The sequence below is a fragment of the Aptenodytes forsteri genome, unplaced genomic scaffold, assembly GCF_000699145.1.
Source record: "Aptenodytes forsteri isolate BGI_AS27 unplaced genomic scaffold, ASM69914v1 Scaffold207, whole genome shotgun sequence".
Lineage (NCBI taxonomy): Eukaryota > Metazoa > Chordata > Aves > Sphenisciformes > Spheniscidae > Aptenodytes > Aptenodytes forsteri.
Window position 1 is genome coordinate 5,221,387 of NW_008794836.1, and position 24,228 is coordinate 5,245,614.

Below are 24,228 nucleotides of genomic sequence, written 5' to 3' on the forward strand. Positions count from 1 at the left end.
GCTGCTTTACCAGTGTGCCTGTATCAAAATATCTTTTTTATATCATATACATATATATATATCATATATTATATACTGCAATATATCATTGTGAAAGCAACTCAGCGTGTTGCTTTGGACTTTATGTCCCCTCTATCTCTCTATCATGAGTAGATCTTCCTTGTTGTTTCACTTTTTATATTTAAAAATCTGTAATTACTGCATATGAAAACAAGACCAAACGACTAATATATTCTCTGGAAAATTACATGTACATTTCCTTGGCTATTAAAATTAAGATTATAAAAAAAAGGTCATCTTTAACTTATTTACCTTATACAGGCAAATGATTCCCAATTACATTAATAGATATTTTATGACAAAATTACACACAGCTTACATGTTATTACATTAATATGTGCAAAACCCCATAGTTCTTTGTTGGATTGTTCTTTCCTACAGCCAGCTTCCATTCACAGCTTCCTACAGCCAGCTTTCCAGTCAAAGTCAAGTTTGTTCTATATGGCTTAGATTTTGAAAATTTTAAATTAGTGAGGCTTATGAGTGTAAAACAATAGGGTAACCTCGATGTTCAAAGCCAATGACTTCATAACCACTTTTTTTTTTCCTTTTCTCTGATGATAAGCAAGTGCTTAATGAAGGTGAATTTTACCATGGAACTTAATTACTTTGGGGTTTTGGTAAGTGGAAAAAGAAACAAATGAGACTCTGTCAGGGTAAGATTTTTGCCTGCTTCTGGGTTCCTGGCCTTTACTGACACTATGTTAGAAAGCGTGAAGCAATCACACACCTCAGAGGGTGGTCAGATGTGCAAGTCTGGTAGAATCCATATATTTCCTTGTGGTTGGGGTTTGCTTTCATAGTCTGTACTGCTTGCTTCTAATTAAGTGGCATGGCCAAATCTACATATACTGTGGTAAAAATCCCATAATTTGGTTGTTACATGGCAAGGACTTGGAGACAGGAGTCTTGTGGAGAACCATGCCACTAGAAGCAGCACAAAAGAAATACCTAGATAGTGCTGCAGTCCTTTCGGCAACTGCAGGAGGCTGCTGAAAATTAGTACTTAAATTTAAAAGGAGTACCCTTTAATAGCACAGATCAACCTAAAATCATCAAGGCAGAAGTATGGCTGCAGTTTACCTAACTCTACCCTGTGATACAAGTTCTCCCACAGCCCCTGCAAGGAATCGCATTCTTAGTGCTTGGATGTGCTCCCAGCATGGGGGTGGAGCAGACACTGGAGTTTTCTGGTAGCTCTTCTGAAGAAGGAAAATTAATTTGTTGATGTCATCAGTTGGCACTTTTCACCAGCAATAAATTACATGGTTGCAGAGAGAGGGAAGGGAGGCCAGGGAGGGGAAGGAAAGAGGACCAAGGATGCCACTTTTAGAAGGTTTGAAAGAGTCCTGACTCCCTGTACCTACGTGCTCTAGGAACTGAGTGTTTGCCACTGACAACTTCATGTTCCTGCGTTTCTGTCACTGATCCCAACTATTCCTTCAGGAAACATTTTCCTGATATCTGAAGTAGTACAATCCTTACTTTTTTTTTTTTTAAAAAAAAACTAATTAAGAATTCCGTGTGTGGAAACAGGATATACTATGTGATTTAGATATTCACTTTTTTTTTTTAAGAGCTTTTCATTAAAATCAAACATGTATCTCCTTATAATGTGTTTTTCTTACAAAAATGTGAGACTAGGTTGTGGCTGGCTCTGGAGCATCCAAAGATGAGGGTTTTCTCCCCAGTGTAGCCTACTCTGTTGCACAGCGACCTCATATTTGAGTCTGCGTGCTGTGCAGGGTGCTCCCGGGTTTGTGACTGTGAGAAATGCCTGGGCAGAGTTTCAGACAGGTGTGTGACAGAAGGAAGCTTCACCTTTCAGAGGCCGCCTTCCAGAACAAGAGGGGAGGACAGGAGAACTGGATTTTCTGAGAGCTGAGGCGTGCAATCGCAGTCCCATGCATCAGCTGAGCTGTGATAACTGACCTTATGCACGCACTTAACCTGTTACAAAGACAGGTACAAATTGTAAACTCAAAGCTCTTTCATCTTCCATGTCTCAGCTGACATGAAGCAGCTCACTGAGCTGCAGTACCCCAGACTTCCCGTGCCACCAGGGACAAGCCAACAATATACTTGTTTGTTATTCAAAAATCACCTTTCAGTGTTTAAAATCATGAGATCAACTGAAAAATCATGGGTCTTCTTAAAACACTCCCCTTGGGGCTTCTGAATTTTCCTCCTGGCTTTTGAATGACCTTTTAAAGCTTTCTGTGGAATTCCAAGGGCTGGAAAACCATTTGTTTGTTTGTTTTAAAAGAAAAGTTGATATTTTACATAAAGAAAGACAGCAAGAGCTTTGGTGTTAAGGAAAAAAAATCATATTTCATGAGAACTAGCCACAGCTCACTATATTGTGCTTATAATACTCTACTGTGGAGAAAAAAATCATAGAATTTTGATAGAACTTTTTTTCTTGTCACGACGTGTGTAACTCAGGACATTGATTACAAAAATGCTCCGTACAGAAAGGTGAGAATTATCACAACAAATTACATTTTGCTGATCTCTGGCCTAACTTTTGTACAGTGATGGGATACTACCTTTGATAGCTTGGCAGTACTACCTATGCTTGTTGGCAAATAAGTAGTGAAACTGGAACACGTTGCAACATATTTTGTTCAGGGTACCAGCTCTGAGAAGCCCCGCAACTGCAGTTAATGTTACTTTTAAACACATAATTTGTATGAATATATGGTATGCAGTTATTTATTAAGAGATGTCCGCACAATTGTTCTAAATGTTGAGTGCATTATTCAACCAGTGGATGTCTCAAGTGTACAAAACACAAGAAAGTCTCATTGAATCTTTATTATTCTAATTGCTTCATTTAGGAGATGCAATTTGTGAACTAGCTAGCTTGCCTTCAGGGATATTATTCTGTCAGCCCTTCAAGTATTTCTAGTGTGATAGTTGTAAGGTTTTTTTATTGATATTTTTGTCTTGTGGCCTGCAAACGACTCGAAGAAAGTAATCTTTTTGTTTCCTTCACAGCAAACCCTTCCGAACCAGTTCGGTGCTGTCTCCTCAAACTGTATGTTATAACATTGAAGTGCACAACTGATACTTTTCCAGTTTTGGAAATGTATCTAACTAGAAAGGAGACAAAACAGCATATTCTTAACCTTGTAATATTTTACCAAATAATTTTCATATTGCATCATGCACATATATTTGAGGAAACACTCAGACGTTATGTTGCAGACTCCAGGTGTTTTACAAGTTTTGAATTGCTAGAATTAGCAATGTCAACAAAACTTAGATCTTCCTACCTACTGTTTGTACATTTTGTATACTAAATGAGACAGGCATATGGAAAAGTACCATTCCATAGGTTGTAGATGTACAGGGCAAAGTTAAGGTTGCTTGCACACCTGTGAACCTGGAATTTCCTGTCTTTTTCGAATCTTTGGCATTCCAATCTTAATTGTATATTAATCTTTTTTAAAAACATTTAACAAATGTTAGTTTTTACATTATTACTATTATTATTATTATTATTATTTATTATTATTATTATTATTTCTATGAATATTTAACATTAGAGAATTAGAGGTCCCAGTTCTTCTTGATGTAAATTCTAATTAGTTTTCATTGAAGTTTGAAACTTGGAGCTTCAGGATAGTCAAATCAGGTAGCTTGTGAGCAATAGTCATAGCAACATTATCTGTGATTAAAAAGAAGGCGCTTATCTTGGGGTAGAAGAAGAAGGGATGAGTCACTGTGATAATATGCTGGTTTCAGGGAGGTGTGGGATCAGCCTGCTCCAACAACTCTGAGGCATTTTCAAGTACGTTAAATGCTGCGGCTGCTGCTCTGGCAGTAAGATGCACTTTGCTGGAGAATGTTTATGTTCACTTATTATTTTGGCACGTCTCCCCGAAGAGTGCAAGCAGGAACAGGAATGTTGATTATGAACTGTTTATATCTCAGTCAAAGCTTCCAGAAATTTCCTGGGATGAAGAAAAAGTACTTTTTTTAGTTCAGGAGGTTTTTTCCTGACTGATCATTCAGGATCTCACGGGACTATTACGGAGACGGAAGATGCCCTTCTCAAAGAAAGGCTTCTAAGATAAGGTTCCTGGAAATTTTTAGTAATGAGGGGTTCACTAGATTTCACTCCCTTTGCTTCATATTTAGCTTACTTTCTGTTTTTTAATTATAAGAGGAGCAGGACATGGGTCAAATGTGGCCTCTTGAAAGCCCTTCCATCTTCTTTTCTATGATGCTGTTTATATGACTCTGCATGAACACATACGCATTTTTCTCTTCACCGTGGGTGTAAATATATATCAGCTAATTTAATGTAATGGCTCTAACAGTCCACCCATGTACAACGTGCCATAAACCTAGTTTCTTAAAAGCGAATATATTATTCTGCTGTTCTTATGCTTGCAATGGCTAGCAAAATAATACCCTGAAATGAATCTTAATTAAAAATTAGAACAATAAATGTTCAAAGAGATTCTTCAGTATTTTGTAATCTTCAGACATGCATTGACTGAGCAATGCAAAATGTTTGTATCTATAGAAGTACTGCCTGTATGGTTGAATTGTCGACATGTTTAAAAAACATTCTTATTTGGCTTTTGAGTTTGTGATTATTTTTTTCCCCTGGATTTATTGTTTTAAATATATATATTTAAAGGGTTAGAGAAAAAATGTTTATCAGTCTTCTAAATTTATTCAGGACCACAGGTTCTCTGGAAATCTTTTGTTCTATTCCATTAAAAAGTACAAGGTAGTGTAGCTGTTTAAAAATATAGAAATAGTAGGCTTACTCATTTTGAAAAGACTGGTGATGCAAGTTTTCATATCTTAATATGGCCTCAGCTGCAAAGAGGCAAAAGATGAGATAGAGAGTGACAGATTTAATTCATTGGTCACAGTATACTTTATACGTTTAAGCCCATCTGGCCACTTGTGTGGAACTTCACTTGGCTGTCTCCATAAAATCTGAAGCAACCCATCTTAACCTTGCACAAATAGGCATGAAATCTATAAACCCAGCAGACACAAAGGGTGTATTAGTAAGAAAAGAATGAGTCTGCCTGGTGAACTTTCAGACTAGGCAGTGCACTTAGGATCACAGAATATAAAGGGACCTGAAATATGAAATAAAATTTCCCAATAAAGTAGCAGTCAAAGGCGGTGGTGATTCCTCGGCAAAATAGGTATTTGACCTCGATGTCGCAAAAACTGAAATCTGGAATTCATCACTGGAAGAAGCTGTTATTAATGTAACCGTTTCCCATTCAAAAAGGTATCATTTTCCAGAGGAGGTTTGTCCTTTGTACAATTTGTTGTGATTCCATCTCCTGTTTGTATTGCGGTTTCTTTTATTTAGGCTTATTTTGGAATAATGCAAGACATGTCATCATAAAAAAAAAAAATGTATATTCACTGCTTAGGTGGTAGGGAAAAGGTATTGGTTTTTTAAGTAAATAGGTTTTCATTTCTTATATAGTTTATATTAATAGAATTAATAACAGCACCTTTCTCCTTAAAACACTAATCTCTCATTCTGAATCTGATGCCACTTACCCATAGTAAAAAGCAACTAACTGTTGGATTTACACAAGAGTAAAAATGGGCATTCCAAAGACTAAGTTGTGGAATGTGTAAAGCAATATCCGCTCTGAGTAAAGGTTTCGAATTCTTGCCCTCACCCTGTGCAGTAATGAAATTTCCAGTAAGCGCTCACTGTAGTGGTAAAAAATCAGGAAGGCAGTATTTTGTCTTTGAGTTGCTTCATTTCAGTTAGAAAGCATTGGTCACTAACTGAATATTCTTACTGCTGTTCCTAGAAGGTTCTTGCAAAAGTTCAGTACCGAAAAAGCAGAAAAGACTGATTCTTACAGGTACTTTCTCTATTAAAAAAAAAGTGTATGGAAAAATACATGTTCTTTATTTTGATGTGGGATATTTAAAGATAAACTGTTGTTGAAAAATGCTGCTTGTTCAGTAATAATGAGACTGCTTGACTTTTTACCAATTCATAACTCATTTTTTAGTTATCCTTTAGCTTTTTCATCCACATCAAGAGGACAGGATTGGTTATTTTGTACTTTTACTTCTTTATGTCCTTTTAAATACTCAGTCTTTTCTAATTGAGGTCAAAGTGAGAGACTGCAAAGAGTACGTAAGACTGTGTAATACAAGATTTAAGTCGTCTGTCAGAAACTGCTAAATTGAAATGTATCCCGCAATACCAGCCTCATGTGAATGTACTATGAATTTGTAATTCTTCTGTGATTTTCAGTTATGAGAGTGGATGTTTGGGTAGCTGACTTCTACCCATTCGCAGAGTTCAAAGAACAGACTACACATGTTCCATACTTGAGCTTCCTTTTACTTGCTGTGTTCCTTGCTGACTTTCTGAATAATTTTCTGAAGCTGGTGTTGCTTTGCTAAAATAAAAATAAGAAAAATAGCAGTCCCCAAGTTTGAAATTTATGAGCTTAACTTTCTATTTGTATGCCTAGTGGCCTGATTTTAGCGGGTTTCGTAAACAAACAAAAGTCAGTGAAGTTGGAGCAACCGGTCTTGTAAGGAAAACAAACCATTTCTATCTAGACCTGTGGAAAGAGATTTTTGAAGAGCAGTCTTAAGGATTTTACCTTGAAAAACTGGACTACGGTTATGTCAGTTCTTTTCATGCTGCCTTTTACAGTTGCTCATTCAAATTAATTGGCTATTTTGGGTGTCTTTTTTTCAGATTCTCATGGAAACCCTGTGTCTTCAGAAGATCAAGTCAGTTTAGCCCAGCAGATTTCGGATGTGGTAAAGCAGCCTGCCTTTATTGCTGGAATTGGTGCAGCTTGTTGGATTATCCTTATGGTCTTCAGCATCTGGTTATATCGCCACAGGAAGAAGCGAAACGGACTCACTAGTACTTACGCTGGTATCAGAAAAGGTGCCGTATTATATATTTTGGTCTGCTGGCTGCTGAATGCCCGTTTACTGGCCATTTACTTTATCATCAGTCTCTTGTTCTAAGACTCGATGCAGGAATTACCAAATTACGTCAGTACTTCCAGGAGGTGTGGATCAGGAGCCAATGCAGAAAGCAGCAATATTTACATAACGTGTTAAACCTGGCTTTAAAGCATAAGCCTTTAGCAAAATACCTAGACTAGCTTTTCATAAAGGTACTCCTACAAATGAGAAACGTAAAGATGGATTTAAGGCTGGGAGCTTCCAATATGCCCTTGCTACCTGACACTGTACCATCTGGAAGGGAGCCAAGTGGATGGTAGTTCATTGTCCCTCCTGTTCGGTCCTTTGCTTGCTGCTAAGAATACTAACAGTGGTGTACATTACAGTAATGCTTTTGGTGCGTGTACTTGAATTTCCTTGTGTTCCAGGGGAATGCGGTGAAGTGGCTGTTTGCAAAAGCACAACAGTCAATAATACTTTCCAAGACTCTTTCATAAATGCTGTTGTGAGACCCTTCGTTGGGACTGAATTCTGGGGCTATCACATCTTGCATCTGCATTCAGTTAGAATGGCAGCAGTGGGACTGACTTAAAGCACTCTTCATGTTATTGATACTTTTTATATCAGAATGTCGGTGGGCAAGCAGTGCTTTACAGTATACTCTGTGACAAACAAAACTAGAATCTCTACCTGGAAGATCTTGTGGAATAAAAACTTGATTTTACCTGATTCAATAATCGTTTGATCAAGCCCTGAAGTTAAAGCTGAATTCAATAAGCTACGGTTCATTACATCTCAAAGCAGTACCTCATAGGCACTCACAGAGTGAGAACCGTAAATTCTGGAATGAATCAGAGAATGGGAGATCCTGCTTTTGAAGGAATAGAGGGAGAATGTTTGATATTTAGCAATCAAAAGATAGACCTAGGCTTAAAAGGTGCACAAATCTTAATGTATGCAAGGTGTCGTGAGATTACGTTCTTTAGTCACTTCAAGAATGAATGTGTGTTGGGCAAGATAGGCAAATATAACACAAATGTTTTTAAACGGTAGCAGTGTGTTGCTATGAAGAAGAAGCAGTGCTAAAAATAGCAACTGAGTGAGTGGTAACATGGAAATAGTTCTGGAGCATTGCAGAGTTTAGGTGTCCTCCGTGCTATTAAAGTATCAATGCTCGCGGTAGACTTCAGGCACAGTGGTTGTAGGGGAGTTGTAACCAACCAGAAATCAGGGATGAATTTCACCTTTGATTTTGTTCTGCTAGGATTTCTTAGATAAGACAGACCCCGACATACTGCTGCATTGGCCTGCACTGTTTTGTTTTACTAATAGCATGCTGCCATACTGCCTTTCTACAGTTCTATCAAACTAACATCACTATGCTTTCAGCAGTACCTATGATTAAGCAAAAGGCATACAATTTGTCCTTAAAAATGGTTACTTTAATGACGTCAGCTATTGTTCAAAGCAGCTGTGTTTTTCAATATCTGTAAAAATATCTTTCGTGTAATTTGGTGGGGATTTTAATGAAAATATACAGAAAAGTAGGGTCTGCATCTCCATTATCAAGTATTCTTCAAGAAAAAAGCCATCTTTAGTGAAATATAAATTGCAAAGTAGTTTGCCACTCTTCAGTGCACCAAGTCATCACTGCAAGCCCAAACTTTCTTCAGTCTTGCATTTATTTATTTATTTTTATATTTAGCTTCAGGCCTGACATCTGTTAAAATACTTCACTACTCCCACACATACATATTGTACTAGCACTCTTACACACTCAGAAGAGTTTATTAATAGAAGCTCTGAGAATTAAGTTGTTCTTTTGTGTGGTAGTGATAAAGATTTCATTTAGTTGAACCTCTGTTCATCTGTTCCTCAGTTCCTTAAGAAACTAAACTAGGTTTAGTACTTAGCTCACAGAAGAGTAATGAGACAGTAGTTTAAGATTTTTTTTCATGTCCTTGTGATTGCAAATTAATTTTGAGACACTTGATTCTCTTTTGAATAGTTTTGGTTTAAATGCACCTTCTATTTTAATGAAAGCTTGTTACTATGGTTCTATATTTTTGAATGTAGCTAAATTCAACTTGACTGTGTGAAAAGGCCTAGCTCAAAGAAAATACAATGGAATTCCCAAGATAAAGAGCTGTGCTACAAATTAAGCCTGAAATGGGCAAATCCCCAGAGGTTTTTTCTTTTTTTGCTTAGTGTCATATCCCTGGAAATAAACTGGCTTGGTAAAAGGGGGGGAAAACTACAGCGTATCCTAAATTATAACAACAAGACACTCTGCACTCCCCCCAAATACCAGAGTTCTTGTAAAAATTAGATTAAGCAGTTGTTCTCTTAGCCAGAACCTTTTCTTTCTGTGCCAGGTCTGCTGATGAACTTCTGTCTCAGGGCTACTTCTAGTGAATATTTTATTGTTTCTCTTACATTTCTCTTTGCTGTCATCAGATCGAAAAGGGCAATGTTAGCCTTTTTCTGCCCATCAGTGATAGAAAAACTGTACTGTCTTGTCAACAGGAGGGGGAGCATGTGCTAATAGGAAGAGCAGATGCTAGTGCTCTGTATTTGGATTAGAGACCCTATTGATCCAAAGAGGATTTATAGTAGCTGTGAGAGTGAAGATTGTCAAGCAATGTCATTGTTCCGTTGTTAACCTTTCCCTCTTAAAGCCAAGGGTTGAAAGGTAGAAAGGTGTTACATCTAGGGAGATTGTGATTAAGAATTTAAGAAAGAAAGATAATAACTCTGTTTAACAGTCTCGTCTATGAAAACAAAAATTAATTGCTGCAGTAGATTTTAGTGCCTTTATTACAGTGAGAGTTGGTGCCATTCTTGATTCAGAGACAGTAAAACAGCAGTTCTCTTTGTTCCCTTATATGATTATTATTTCCTTACTGAATACTTAAGTGTGCCTATTAGTTCAGTGTAATGAGCATTTACTTAGTGAACTGCAGATAAGATTCAATAGGACCTTGATAAGGCTTTGTTAAGGAATTTGTCATTCTGCATTCTAAAATGATTAACAGTGTGGGGGTTTTGTTGTGCTAGGATCTTCAGAAAAACTTAAAATACCAAACCGAGGGGTATTTGAAAGGCTAAACCACAGTCCAGTCCCCTCAGGAGCACAACAGAATATCAAGCTTTTTTTTCAGAATAGTACCTGCAAAGACAAGCTTCTTTCTGAATCGCAAATTTAATTTTATTTCTGTATCAATGTGACTGAACTACTGGATTAGTTATATACATTTGTTTTATGTTCAGCTGTCTGCTAGATTTATACTAATGTGGTATGTTTCCCTTTCTCTCTTCAGCTTAATAACCAGTTTGTATTTTGTTTTGATTTTTCAGTCCCGTCTTTTACCTTCACACCAACAGGTATATATTTGCACTTTTCCCACCTTCTTTGTTACTTTAGCATGTGTTTGTGGTACTGTTTCTCTTTTCCTGACTTAACCAGCCCAGCTGTTCTGAAGGGTTTTTTTAAACAATTTCATTAATGACAGTAATCATTATTTTGTTCTCTAAGTAGTATATATTTGCTTTGTAGCTGACACTTTTTTCCATTTGTATGTACCATTTTGTAGCATACCATATGATGCAAGCATGCCATTTTGTAGCATGATCCCATCAGTTTGTACAGCCTGGGCTCTCTTCTTGCATATTATGATGGAGTAGCGTGGCCTTCTGCATCTAGCGATGCAAAAGGTGCTTCTGATGGAGGAGGAATGACTTAGCAGAGCCGAGATGCTGACTTGAAAGGGATGCAGTGGGGTTATAGCTGGTGAAACATTTCCTTCTTTTCTTTCCTCTGAATCTGCATTAATCCAGTGACCTAGGAGTTGTCTGCTTGGGAAGATACAGAAAATCAAAGTGTTACAGCAGTTGGATTTCTTTGCTTGCTGCCTTAAACTGTATTTGTGCTATGAAATTTTAAAATAATCATCCTGTTCTACATAAACAGAGGTGCATTTCAAATTCAGAGTGGGTTTAAAATCATCTTCTATTTCTTTTTGCTTGGAAATGTACAAAATATGGCATAACCTGAGCCGTAGCCCACCAAAGTCCGCGAGAGCCTTTCTGTTCTGTAGAGCTGACCTTCAGTCGGTCCCACAGTCTGGCAGCTCAGCGGCTCTTCCTCTACAGTAGATACAATACAACACATTCAGTACCCACCAGTATACTGCATGCACTGCTCTTAGCTACCGCCTGGGTGAACAGACAGGTCAGGTTGTTTCTTCCTCCTTTGTTCTAAATCCCTTATTTTCACAAGAGGTCTATGAGACTTGCAGGACGTGTATCCAGGCAGGGTAAAAACCACCTACCTCCTCCTCTGCACGCTCATGTTACCAGGGCATATTAGCTCAAAATCAGCACTGTACTAATTTGGCCTCTGGGCAGCAGCTGAGTTACGTCCTTCCAAGTTGGACCGCAGATGAAGCAATCTCATGTCTGTCTGCATTCATCCACACAGACCTAATCGTAATGGGTTAGATTCTTATCCACGTGCTTTTAATCACACTGGATAGTATCTTGTTTCAAAAGTCATCCTGTTACGTTCAGTGGAGTTGCTTACTGTTCGGCATGAGTCAGAGTGGCCCTTAATGTTTTTTAAGTCCTTTGAGATCCACGGTGGAGACTAATTCAAAGTATTATTATTTTGCTGTTACTTGAATTGGCTTAACAGAGGGCTTCTATCGCAATCACAATTGTAGCACACTACTGAAATTCTGCAGAGGTTGGTAGGTTAGCTAACATATTTTCTCAGTTGGATTCTTAGCATGAAAAGAAAATATCAGGGCTCCGTAACATACGTCAGAGCTGCAAAATAAATAGCACTGAGATTTTTAAAGAAGAAATTGGAGAAAACACAAAGTATGTAAAACGTCTAAAGGAAAAAAAAAATCCTTTTTCAGTCCAGGATCCCAGTCATTCCTTCCATTGACTTTAAATGGAACCAGACCCTCTTCTTTAGCATTACCTCTAGTAAAAGACTTACCTATAGCAATGCATCCTACATTTTAATCCTGTTATTGTAATCACTGCCAGCATTTATCTGTCTCTTGCAGACTCCCAGTTTGGAGTTCTTCTAAAGAGCAGAATTTGGCTGCTTTTTTCCAACACATTCCTAGTTGGAAAATGTAGAATCCATCAGCATTTGCAGGGAGGCAATCTCCTTAACCCTTTGCCAAACCCAATGCAAACCTGCAGAATTTATAGCACTGTTTCTTCTTGGATGTTTGCGTCCTAAAAACTAACTTTGCAACCATGATGCTTCCTGTGAAGGGTATGCAATCCATGCCAACAAATAAACGCATGTGAACATCCACTTTGTTAATGCGTAATGCCTCTGAAATGCTAGCAACACTGTTCCTTCTAATTTAGAAGTATTCTTTCTGCCAGACGTTTTTTACCAAGGTATATACATTTAAATTTTTAGATAAAAAATATCATTAATAAATCCAATTGTAAAATGTTATAAAATGTGAAGCTCCTGTGGACTTCTAGAGTGTACCTGTTCCATGAGTATAGTGCAGTAACATTCAGAAAGAGCACGTGTTTTTGCAGTAGGTTCAGCTGTAATGAGCCATTGTTTACATTGGAAGTAAGGTCTGTTACAGAATCATGATACCTCTTTAATCTTAGCAAAATAGTAAGGTAGAGAATAGCGTTAACATCTAGCCATTCATGAAATAAATATATGACCTAAATTGTTCCACAGAGTAACTCCACTGAAGTCAGCAGAGTTATGTTAAGAAAAAGTTCGACCTGATGTATGGCTTCCTGCTTTCTTAAGCGATACGTGTGCGTGTTTGTGTTTTTCAGAACAGAACTGAAATATAAAACTCTGTTGGAGCTAAGACTAGCGGTTATCAAGCAACACAAGTATTCTGTATAAACTTGCATTTGAAGGAATAGCTTGCAGAGTGAGGCTCAGAATTAATGTATAAACAATGCACGTTTATTGTCTTAGCTAAAATGAAACAAAGGCAAATTTAATACTGCTATTTAAGGAGTCTTTTATGATTTTTAAATTATTTCCTTTTTTTATCTTTAACTATTTCAGTCACGTATCAGAGAGGAGGAGAGGCCGTAAGCAGTGGAGGCAGGTAATTATGTGCTTTATTTTTAAAGCTATAAATCGTGTGCAACTAAATTTAAGGATGCTAGGAGAACAATTGTCCTTGTAAGTGATAGCAGAATAATCACTTGCAGAGATATGTTTTAATGTATTACATTAATTTATACATTTTGGCCATATATTTTTCTGTTTAGAAGGAGGATATATGGTTTGAATTTTTAGGTTGATTTCCAAAGAATGAGTTGTGATATTTTCAGCTTTGTTAACCTGTAAAAACTGCATCTCAAAAAATGAGCAGCAGAGGGAGCACTTTAACTTCAAAATAAAGACCTGGTTTACCAGCTGATTAAGGGAGTAAAAGTAATTAAGTCGTGGCATTTATGAAGATTAAGAAATATAGCTGGTTCACAAATACTACAAAGAAAGAAAACGTTTATTGGAAAAAATTGCTGGAGACATAAACGGCTTATAAGGTGACTTTTTAAGAAAAAATCTTGCTATGAATGCAAAACAGTTAAAGCATCGCTTGCAAGAGGCGGGGCACTGAAGGAGAGGGAAACAGGTAGGTTTTAAATTTAAAGCCCCCCGCTTTGAGAACCTAGCCCATTCCAGATTGAGGATTTAACTAAAACATGTTTACTGGGTTTACGCTTAATGAATGGCAGTGGACAAAACAGTAATTTATATTTCCTGTCTAGAGGCAGAGTTTTCTTCAGGAGGCAAAATACCAGTTTCAGCAAAAAGGCAGGTCAGAGCAGTGTCACTTTAGTAGCATCTGGTTTTTTCTAGGTCACATTCAAGCATGCCTTTTTATAAGCATCTCAGTTAAAGATTTGGCATGATGCTGGAATAAACTCTAAAATCTCAGAGAGCAGCTGGGCGATAAATTCCTATATCAATTCCTGTTTCACAAGTGGCATCTTGTGACTCCTAATTTGCAAGACCATACAAAAATTTGGTAATAGTAAAGATTAGGCATAAAATTAAACATTCCCAGTCTACTTGAATGCTGTGCAGAGGCGAGGCTACTCTGCTGCTGCTGCTGCTGAACCTGGCACGGTAAGAGCCATTGCAGATATCTCTGTCCAGCACTGTATGCTGCTGTGTTGTCGTAGCCATAAAACCATGGAGGAAAACCTCTAGAACAGTTACCGTGTGATTTTTGAATGGACAAATCTGTAAATCACTGGGTTGCTGCCTTCACCCCAGGATAGTGAGAAAATAAGAGAGAACAGAGATGAACCCTCTCTTTCCCTGACAAGGTTGTTCAAAAAGATTCAGAGTGAACATCCTTTGTGTTCTTTGTGCCACTGTGCTTTCTCACTCTTCCCATAGCACAAGCCTAGACGAAGCGCAGTCACAGAGACTCAGAGGACAGAAATGAACCCAGAAGTGTCTATGTTGTATATAGTCATTTTGGTACTGCTAGAGAAGCAGCATCATTTTTTACTGTCCTAGTTTTAAGGATCAGTGCCACATCTAGCAGTGTAATTGATTCAAGGTGCTAACGCCATTTGCTTATATGGCATTTACAGAATGTATGATGTACTGTATTTTGTAGAATATGAAACATACTTCTGCAATATTAAAAAAAAAATGTTATTTTTACATATGAAACCTTTACTCTGATCTCCAAACTTAAGGGGTTTACTTCCTTAAGTTACATTTGCAATATTTTGGAGAGGTTTAGCATTTTTGCCAAGTGCAGTTATGTGAGCATGTTAAAAGCATTATTCAGAATTCAAAATGTCACAATGTTACGTTTCAACATATCCCCACTTCTGCGATGCTGAAAAAATACCCATTTCTGTGGCAATCCCTTTTCTAGACAGGATTCAAGTAATGGTAATTGTGGTGGATTGACTCCAGCCAGCAGCCAGGCACCCACACAGCCGCTTGCTCAGTCCACCCCCCACCCCAGACCCAGTACAGCAATTTCAAGGATTCAAGGAATTTGCTGCAAAGGTTAAAGATCTTTGGAAATGATGATCTCTGATCATCACCAGGCTATGGAGCTGTAATGAAAACATCTCTTGCCTACAGTTCCACCTAAATGGCTCCATGGCTAAATGGCTAAGAGTTTTCGTCTACTTATATACCTCACACCACATTTCTTAGATGATAGCAGGTGTGAATGCAAAGTAAATTTTAGAAGCAAAGGACCTTTAACTCTATCCAGAAATCCAGTACACAGGCCTTGAAAGTGCTGAAACATTCTGGAAGGCTTTGTCTCCTCCAGATGCCTGGAGATGTAGTTTCATTGTAAGAACAGAGTGGTAGGGAAAAAAGCAGGGTATGTCAGCTGGCCTGCTCACAGGACTACATAGCTGTACATTCATTTCAGATTTACAAAAAATACTTGTTTAGTGCATGTGTATTGGCTGGTTTGTTAGCCTGACAGTAAGTCAAGCCTCATCACCTCCTATGTTAAATTGTCAGATGACATATGCAGTACAGAAATATATATACACATATATGTATAGATCTTTTAACTGTCATTCTAAGACTATGACTTAAACCTGCAGCACTGACAGACTATATTCCCCACAACTAACTACATGCAGTTTGTATTCTTAACTTGCAGTTTAAGAGGATTAGCATATTTTATTTTTGAAGAGCATCACATCTAATATTATGGAGACTTGTTTCTGCACTATTTCAAATGGAAAGTTGCCTGTTAAATCCTGTGATGAAAGAGATTATGTTCCTTTTTCTTTTTTTTTAATACGACAGTGGCTAAAATTATCTACTTTTAAAAGCACCTTAGTTATCAAAGGCAATTTTAAGATATTAGGGGATGCTACTTATGTAGGACTTTATAACATGCCATTGCATTGTTAGTGTGAAAACTAAAAGAGGGACCAAAGATTCTACAAAACATTCATCGAGCATCTTTCACACTCACTAGAAAAATTCAGCAACTTAGAAACCAAAGAATGCTATTTCTTTCTGCTGATGGCAGGAATACACTTAATTCCAAATGCAGCCAATATGCAGCATTGAGATCTGGATACTTTTTAAGGTGTTGAGTATTCCCAGTTACTTTAAACTTGCTTAGGAGCTGCTGCTGTTCCACCCACATAAAGATTAAGCGAGTGGCTTACTCATTAACAAAGCTGTATTGCACACTCAGTATGCTTAGCGAGGTCCAAATACTCCCAAGCGACTGAAGTTTCTGTAATCTGCTGTTCCCTTTGATCCTCTACAATAGTACTATCTGATGGTGAGGAGAACTTGGCCTCATAAATCACCAAGAATTTGGGAGTATTCACATCCAAACTCGGCTCTTATTTCTGCATATCCGGCTCACTTCCGTGTGTGAATTTTTTGTTTGTTTGACTTGCCAATTTCCCCCTTTTTACCTCGCTTTCTTTGAGAAAGGGGGAAGGGGCAGAAAAATAAAACTACAACCTTCCCAGAAAAAACCAAAACAAACCCAAAGTGACGGTTAAAGGTTGTACAGAAACGTATATGTGTAGTTCAGCAAACTGAATTCATACTGTCCTTGGCTGTTTACTTCAGAATGTCTTACCAAGGAACAGGTTATATAGGAGACTAGAAACCATTAAATAATTGAATCAAGCTGTATTTTCCAATGCTCAAGCCTTTAAATATGTGATATTATTTTGTAATATCTAACCTTTTGAGAAGAATATAATTGCAATGTGAAAATGCTTTTGTTTAATTTTTTAAATGACCAAGCTTTGTTTTTAAAGGCCAGGACTCCTAAACATCAGTGAACCGGCCACTCAGCCATGGCTAGCAGATACTTGGCCTAACACAGGGAACAATCACAATGACTGCTCCATCAACTGCTGCACCTCTGGCAACGGAAACAGTGATAGCAACCTTACGACGTACAGTCGACCAGGTTAGATATGTTTCTACCTTGCTAATGAATCTTCTTTACAGAGTGTATACTTCTAATACCTGAGAGAGTGTACAGGTTTGTTTGGTTTTTTAATTTCCAATGCATTTAGACTTAATATAGTTTCTCCTCTATGTCGTGATTATGCTTTCGGTCCCTTTTTGGACCCTTTTTTTCAGTCCCCTTTGGATAGTTGTAGCAAGCTCTAGGCTGAAGGAGCCCCTGCAAAGTTCAAGGTTACCAAAAGTCACACTGAACTGATATGTTTCAGCAGCTGAAAAAGAGCAGATAAGGTCATTTTTAGGTTGTTCTGTACATCCTTGTTGCTTGGATGGAGAAGGAGAAGTACCAAAATGACACTAGTGAGATTTTCCTTCTGGTTTGGGTGTGATGGGAAGCAAGAAATAGAACATTGCTACAGTACTTGCAAGACAATCAGTCTACTTTGGCACATTCAGAACCTCCCTTGGGGTGCCATTCTGTACAAAAATGGATAGCTGGTTTTCTGTTTAGGGGGTACGGATAAAAAAGTTAACTTCACACTCTAAAAGCAATTATGAAATGTTAGGTTAAGTGGTAGTTCCTGGGAGCTTGGGCAGGACTCAGAGCGCTCTTGAAGAAAAGCTCGTGAGTTCCATGGGAACACGGTTGGCGAAATATGTCTGGAAGTGCTAATTGTTGCACATTTTGTTTTGAACAGACCTTAGGTTCCTTTTGTTTTAACCCGGTTTGTGTTACTGGTGAGGAATGAAAATGAGTCTTTTCCACTACCAGCATCTCTAGCTGATTTTTGCTAGTAGCATTTCCGAGCATTTCAGAGAGGGAGTATGATTACCTATAGTGAAGTTGCATAAGTGCAAAACAGCATTACCTCCTGTAATTAATGTGAAACCAGTCATAATGTGATAGTGGTAATTCATCTCCTGCAATATGCTGTCTGACAGTGATCGGTGCCAGGTGCTTCAGAGGAAGGTGAGAGATTTTAACATTAGAGATGTGTATCTTACCCTGCCCGAGGGTATCACGTCCACAAATACCTATGTAAAAAGATTTCTGATACAGAGATACTTTATTGTCAGTATATTGTCAGCAAGTACAGACATACCAAGTTCTAGTAACTGAAACTTAACAAATTCAGAAAAGGAAGAGAATGCACATTTTTGAGGGTTGTAAGCTATTAAAACATCTTCTCATGAGGTGCAGCGGATTCTTTCTCAATTTAGCTTTTATATTAAGCTTGGTTGTGTTGCAAAGCGATTCCTTCCTTTCAAGTAGCGCTTATGAGCTTGAGGGTCAGACAAGATGCTCATAGTGGTCTCTTCTGTCCTGGAAAATCTGGCAAATATTCTCAATTATGTCAGCTTGGGCTTGGCTTATGCTCTGAAGCAGCAGAGTTGGATATCCCCTCTATAACTGTGAATACGCTAAGTAACTGTGCATTTTTAATTTCTTTTAAGTATAGTCCTGTCTTCCAAGTCTACGGAATGGGAACAGGTTGTTCTAAAAGTAGATGCTATAAAAAAATCTAACAGAATAAATCTTCTGTTATATAGGTAAACCGGTTTTGTTGAAGTACTTTGTATGAGGAATTCTAATGCATCTATGTAAAAAAAAGTACCTACTGCATACACTGTATCGATTATATTGCCCTATACACAAATGGGATGTAGCTGAAAATGGAAGGAGGCAAAAATACATGTTATAAGTGACTCTGCAAGGATATTATAGCAAAGCATGAGGTATTAGGAATGAAGAATATGCTGGATATATTATTGCCCAGTATAATACAATAGTCTTGGAAAGGAGGAAAGACTAGCATGGTTTCAGTAGGTGAGAGAAAAAGCAGAAATGAAAACATGTAAAAAGTAGAAATCAAGAAGTTGAAGACTGTGACGCAATAAATAACAGCTCACATAAGAAAGAAAAATATATCGAACAGTAAAACCTTCAAAAAACACAAGCTGGGGGGCATGAAATGTGCAATGATAAGTTGTATGTGGCATGTTCTGATATGTTCCTTAATCACTGAAAATGTGGATCGGTGGTTTTCTTCCTCGAGTAGTATTTTATTTCTCTTTTTCAGGAAATATTTCTCAAAAAAGATGTATGTATTAGGGAATACTTTTGAAATTGAACATCCTCTATATTTAGTAATTTCATTTAGTATAATGGTAAAATCCTGAATTCTGTACTTAGTTTTACTTGGCACCCTCTCCAGTAAATTACTTGTGGCCACAGGTAATGGACTTCAGGTTTTGAATCAAACTCATTAGCATAAATACCACATCTTTTAAAAGAGGAAAACTATATTCCTGGTGATTGTTATGTAATTATTGATGCATTAATCAGCTGGCAAATGAGAATTTTTGCTTATGATCATTGAATGCCGGTTTCACTAAGCCTTCTAACTGCCGACCCACAGACTGTGTTACTCCATTCAGTATTCTTCCAGTGGACTGGATATGGAGAGGAAAAAAAGTGTGTGGAGCTGCTGTCTCGCAGAGGCAAGAGAACACGGAAAGGCAGGCGCACTGGTTCACACAGTGGTGGCCAGAGCATCAGTACATGTCTTATTTACTCTGTGCAATAAGTGGTGATCTCATGATGCAATAACTATTAGAAGAATGAATTCATGCTGTCTATACGAAACATACTTAGCATACAGGACAATGGTCTTACTATGGTATTACTTACTTTGCAATACGCAAAGCAACTAAAAATTAGCAAAAATTCCGGATTGCTTTCCTGTCTTTTTGTTTCAAACCAAAATATGAGATTGTACAAGGAAACGATGATCGAATAAAGACTTGCTACTGGGTACCGAGTTACCTTTCACATTGTACTGCTTCTCTTTAATTCTTTTATGTGTAATAAATTTTCAGTCTGTTTTATAAAAATCTGTTGTATCTCTGTTTCTTATCACAAGTACAAGAAAGTCTACCTGCTGTTGAGATGACATGACTGTCATGTTTAGTTATTCCCACTATGAAGTTTTGGTTGATTTTTCCTTTCAATGCAAATTATTTTAATCACAGTTATTGATTGGATATCTATACTGCTTTGAGAATAATGTCTGAAAATGTGAATGTTTGTATGGCCACTGCAGAAAAGCCCAGCAAGGTAAGTCATTGTAGACACAATTCAGAAGGTCTGAATTTACAGCGAATCAAAGCAGCGAACACTACTTTTGAAGCAGTAGCTTATAAGGTAAATAATATTCTGTAAATTATTTAGTTAATTACAGTATCTCTGCTTCATGGATGCAAGCCACATAGTTATGCGCTAAAAAAATTTTTAAAGGGAATTTCATTGAGAGTATAGTGTAAGCGAACAGAATGACCTTTTCTTTTTTCTTTCCTCTGTGGTTAGCCGATTGTATAGCAAATTACAACAATCAGCTGGACAACAAGCAAACAAACCTGATGTTGCCTGAGTCAACTGTATATGGTGACGTGGACCTCAGCAACAAAATCAATGAGATGAAAACCTTCAATAGTCCAAATCTAAAGGACGGAAGATTTGTCAGCCAGCCTGGGCAGCCCACTCCTTATGCCACCACTCAACTCATCCAGTCAAATATCAGCAATAATGTTAACAATGGCAGCGGGGATACGAATGAGAAACACTGGAAACCCTCTGTTCAGCAAAAGCAAGAGGTTGCACCCATACAGTACAACATTATGGAGCAAAACAAATTAAACAAAGGTGAAGAGCTTTTAGCTTGTTTCTCCTCTTTAGGCATCAGAGGAGTTTTGACCTTCTGGTGCTGGGAGTCTAAAGCTTTCAGGTTCAGCAATTACAGACTTCTGTGGTGCTTTTAGACTTCTCCCTCTTTAGATTTAGAAATCCACAGTTAGCAGTGTCAGAAAGTTAATTAGCACCACAATAACCTTCAGATATCGAATTTATTATAACAAATAACAAGCTGTATCTTTAGAACAGAGTTAAATACACTTCCTATGGATTTGAGATTAATTTAAATTTAATAGTAGTTAAGGGATTGGTTAGGACAGAGGCCAGATATTTTATTCATAAGCCAGATGCATGGTAGTCACATTATACTCTACCTTAAATTTTAAATAGGTCAACCCACTCTTCCCAGTCGTGGATGGAGACTAATTAAATCTACATGTTCATGTAAACGAATGAAATTTTGCATATCAAACTCTGTAAAATTGTATTGTGTTGTACACTGGGGACCCAAATGGAGTGATCCAATTCATTTTAGACTTGTTCCTAGCAAGCCTTCGATTCACATATTGAGAGGCAATGCTACCACACACAGTTTTGGAAACTAAATTCCTTTGTTACTCTGACTGAAGTCTGTGGATCCAGAATCTAAAAATAAATTGATTTCAGTGTTAACGGGAAACATCAGAATGTACTTTTGTGGCCTTGAGGGCATGTTTCTTTAATATAATGTGTGGGAGTTAGAAGAAATAGGTATATGATTTCTTGCTAGTCCTCCAGGCTACCATGCAACCTTTTTTAATAACCTGATTTGCAAAACAGTATCCCTAGGAACTGGACCCATTCTAACTTGGAACTTTTTGCATGGATTGTTGTAACTCAAGTGATCGCATAGTGATAAGTTATCCAGTAAAAAGATATGTTGCATTACAGGAATGTTGATTTCTCTACCGGACCCATCTACTCACAGAGGAGTTCAAAGGGCAATATAAAATGTGACACCTTCCCTTGACATAAACACGTCAAAAGAAAATTCAGTTTTTGTGGCTCCTTACTAGAGGGTGAAAGCTGTGTTTTTTTGTAATTATGTTTTCTTTCATGAACTGTGTATTACATATCTGTTTTGAAATTAAAACATGTTTGGGTTTTGTGCCCTGGAAGATACTGCATCTTTCAAACTGTGTATATTACAGCTGCATATTCTCTAGCATATTGTAGTGTGGAAGGGCCCCCTTAAAGCATTGTCTGCTGACAGTCATATATACATATTTCAGAGTGTTGATTTACTGTTTATCCTCTGTGTAAACATATGCGGTATGTAGGGCTTCAGCGTGATCTCTGGAATGCAACTAGGCTGAGAAACTACTACAGAATACACTGATGTGGAATTTATCATTTTGCTCTTTTTCCCGTGCTTACATTATCACAAACATTTCTGCAGCAGATGGGGACTGGATTTTTAGTTTTGTTTATTTTTGTTTTGATTTGCTATTTTATGAGTCAATATTCTGATCTTGGTTTTCTCATTTCCTAAGTCAAAACCATCTTGCTGACAATTATACCTATAGCTTTTGTGATGGGAAATAACCATTTTGATGAGTTACATGCTGTGCTTCATTGTCACTAATTTATGTCCAGTGGTTCTGTTCATGACGCAGTTTTATTCGCTGTATGAAGAGTAACTCAGCTCCTTTCTGTTCTCTGTAAATTATAATTCCTTTTTGGCAGGAGAGTACTGTTTTGTCAGATGAGTATTTTACTTCTTATAAAGTTTTACAGATCTGGTTGCCAAATCTAGATATAAAAGTAACATATGTATATTAAGTGCTTTGGAACTGGAGAAGGAAGTTACGGTAATAGCCATTAGCAAAAAAAGGCCCTGCCTGTAGCTAGAACTTGCATGACCCAATGTAAATAGAAATCTTCTTGGAGCCAGCAGGCGTTAAACAAAGACCTCTTCTGTTGTAAACCAAATTTGGTGGAGCTGCATTGTTGCTCCAGCAGATCATTCAACCCTTGTAATGCAGGGCTGACTCCTACGTGGGTTTGTCACCTTTGAAATACAAAAAGTAGCTACCACAGTCCATTGGCTGCCCTGCATGCGTAAATTAAGCAGAGACCATGGAAAATCAACCAAGGTGACAAGTCTGTTCATATGCAAAATGCTCACACAGGTCCTATATATGTCCATTGAGACAATCCTTGCAGAGGCATTGGGACAACCCTGTGCATAGGATTTCATTTTACTTCATTTTTGCTGTGGAGCTACTAAGTTCCCATGGTTTTCCTTAAACTTACACTTAGAGACAAGATAAAAAGAAAACATGATTGTAGGATGACTTTCCTTTCAAAAAATGAATTTATTTCTTCCTCGCTATTTGCAGGAGATCTTACTTTGTGTTATAAAGCAGGTATATAAAAGTAGATGTGTTTCTGAAGGGTAGCATTAACTATACTATTAAACTTGCAGATTACCGGGTGAATGACAACATTGCTCCAACTATTCCGTACAACCAGTCATATGACCAGAATACAGGTGGATCCTACAACAGCTCGGACAGAGGCAGTAGTACATCTGGTGAGTATCTATAGTGTTTTCCAAACCTTAGGTTTTTTGGTGTTTGGATGCTCTAGCCGTAGTTGGCACTAGTTACTGGACTTACAGAAGGGGTGACGGGGAGGGACCCACTGACAGTAATACAGCACAGGGATGTTAAACAGCATAAAAACTGGCCCAGTAGGTGCCTGTATTTCTGTTGCGTCCTCATGATTGCTTAGTGCCATCTAAATGTCAATTAAGTAATTGATTGTCCAAAATTGTGAAAGTCATGAAATCAAATAGAAGATGGATCTCCTAATGTTAATGCCCTACTGGTTAATATTGTGGCCTCCAGATGGACAACTCATAGAAATTCCTTTTCAGCTGTCGCAGAAGAGAGGATTTTAATTTATGTATTACCTTCCTGGTACTTCACTGACTTCTCTTCCATCTCTTGAGTCTACTCACCCAAGACAACCTTACTCATGAACAGGCTCAAGATACCAGAACATTTGAGTGATACCTAACAGAACCGCTTTAAGAAATTTTTCACTTTTTAAATTACACACATTCATTTTATTGAGTAAAAAAGCATGCATGCATACATAAAATTTTTACAGATTTCAGTGGCTATATGTCAAAACTATTCTTGTACATCATTGAAATGTAGACAGTAGATAATTAAAGTTAAATTTTGTTTCTCATCGGCATCTCCTATGCAAAATATCTAAAAGTCCTTTCTAAAAATCTTGAAACAAGACAGCTTTTTGTGCTGGAGAATGCTGACTAGGGCACTGAAATTGCACTCTCTGCTTTGGAACCACAGAATATGGTTTAATTCAAAAGTTACTGCTTCTCATCATGGTATAAGCTATTCACTTTCAGCTTTGATTTCTGGTAGAGGTGTGTGAAAAGTTCAGAGCTGAACCAGAAACTACACATAGGCTTGGTTTGGGGCTTTACTGTAAGTCTGATACTTAGCCTATATTTATTTACATCAAGCCAATTATAGGGTGAGTTATGGTCACAGTCACCGGT

At 37.6% G+C, this 24,228-nt stretch overlaps 1 protein-coding gene across 1 annotated transcript in view; it reads left to right on the forward strand.

Annotated features, from left to right (window-relative positions):
* ROBO1 (roundabout guidance receptor 1) overlaps window positions 1-24,228 on the forward strand; it is a 689,994-nt gene that overhangs the window by 645,979 nt on the left and 19,787 nt on the right. The window contains exons 19-24 of the mRNA XM_009274513.1: window positions 6,785-6,982; window positions 10,363-10,389; window positions 13,079-13,121; window positions 16,810-16,964; window positions 20,331-20,666; window positions 23,122-23,229. Coding sequence (XP_009272788.1) covers window positions 6,785-6,982; window positions 10,363-10,389; window positions 13,079-13,121; window positions 16,810-16,964; window positions 20,331-20,666; window positions 23,122-23,229 — 867 coding nt within the window. The remainder of the gene's footprint in view (window positions 1-6,784; window positions 6,983-10,362; window positions 10,390-13,078; window positions 13,122-16,809; window positions 16,965-20,330; window positions 20,667-23,121; window positions 23,230-24,228) is intronic.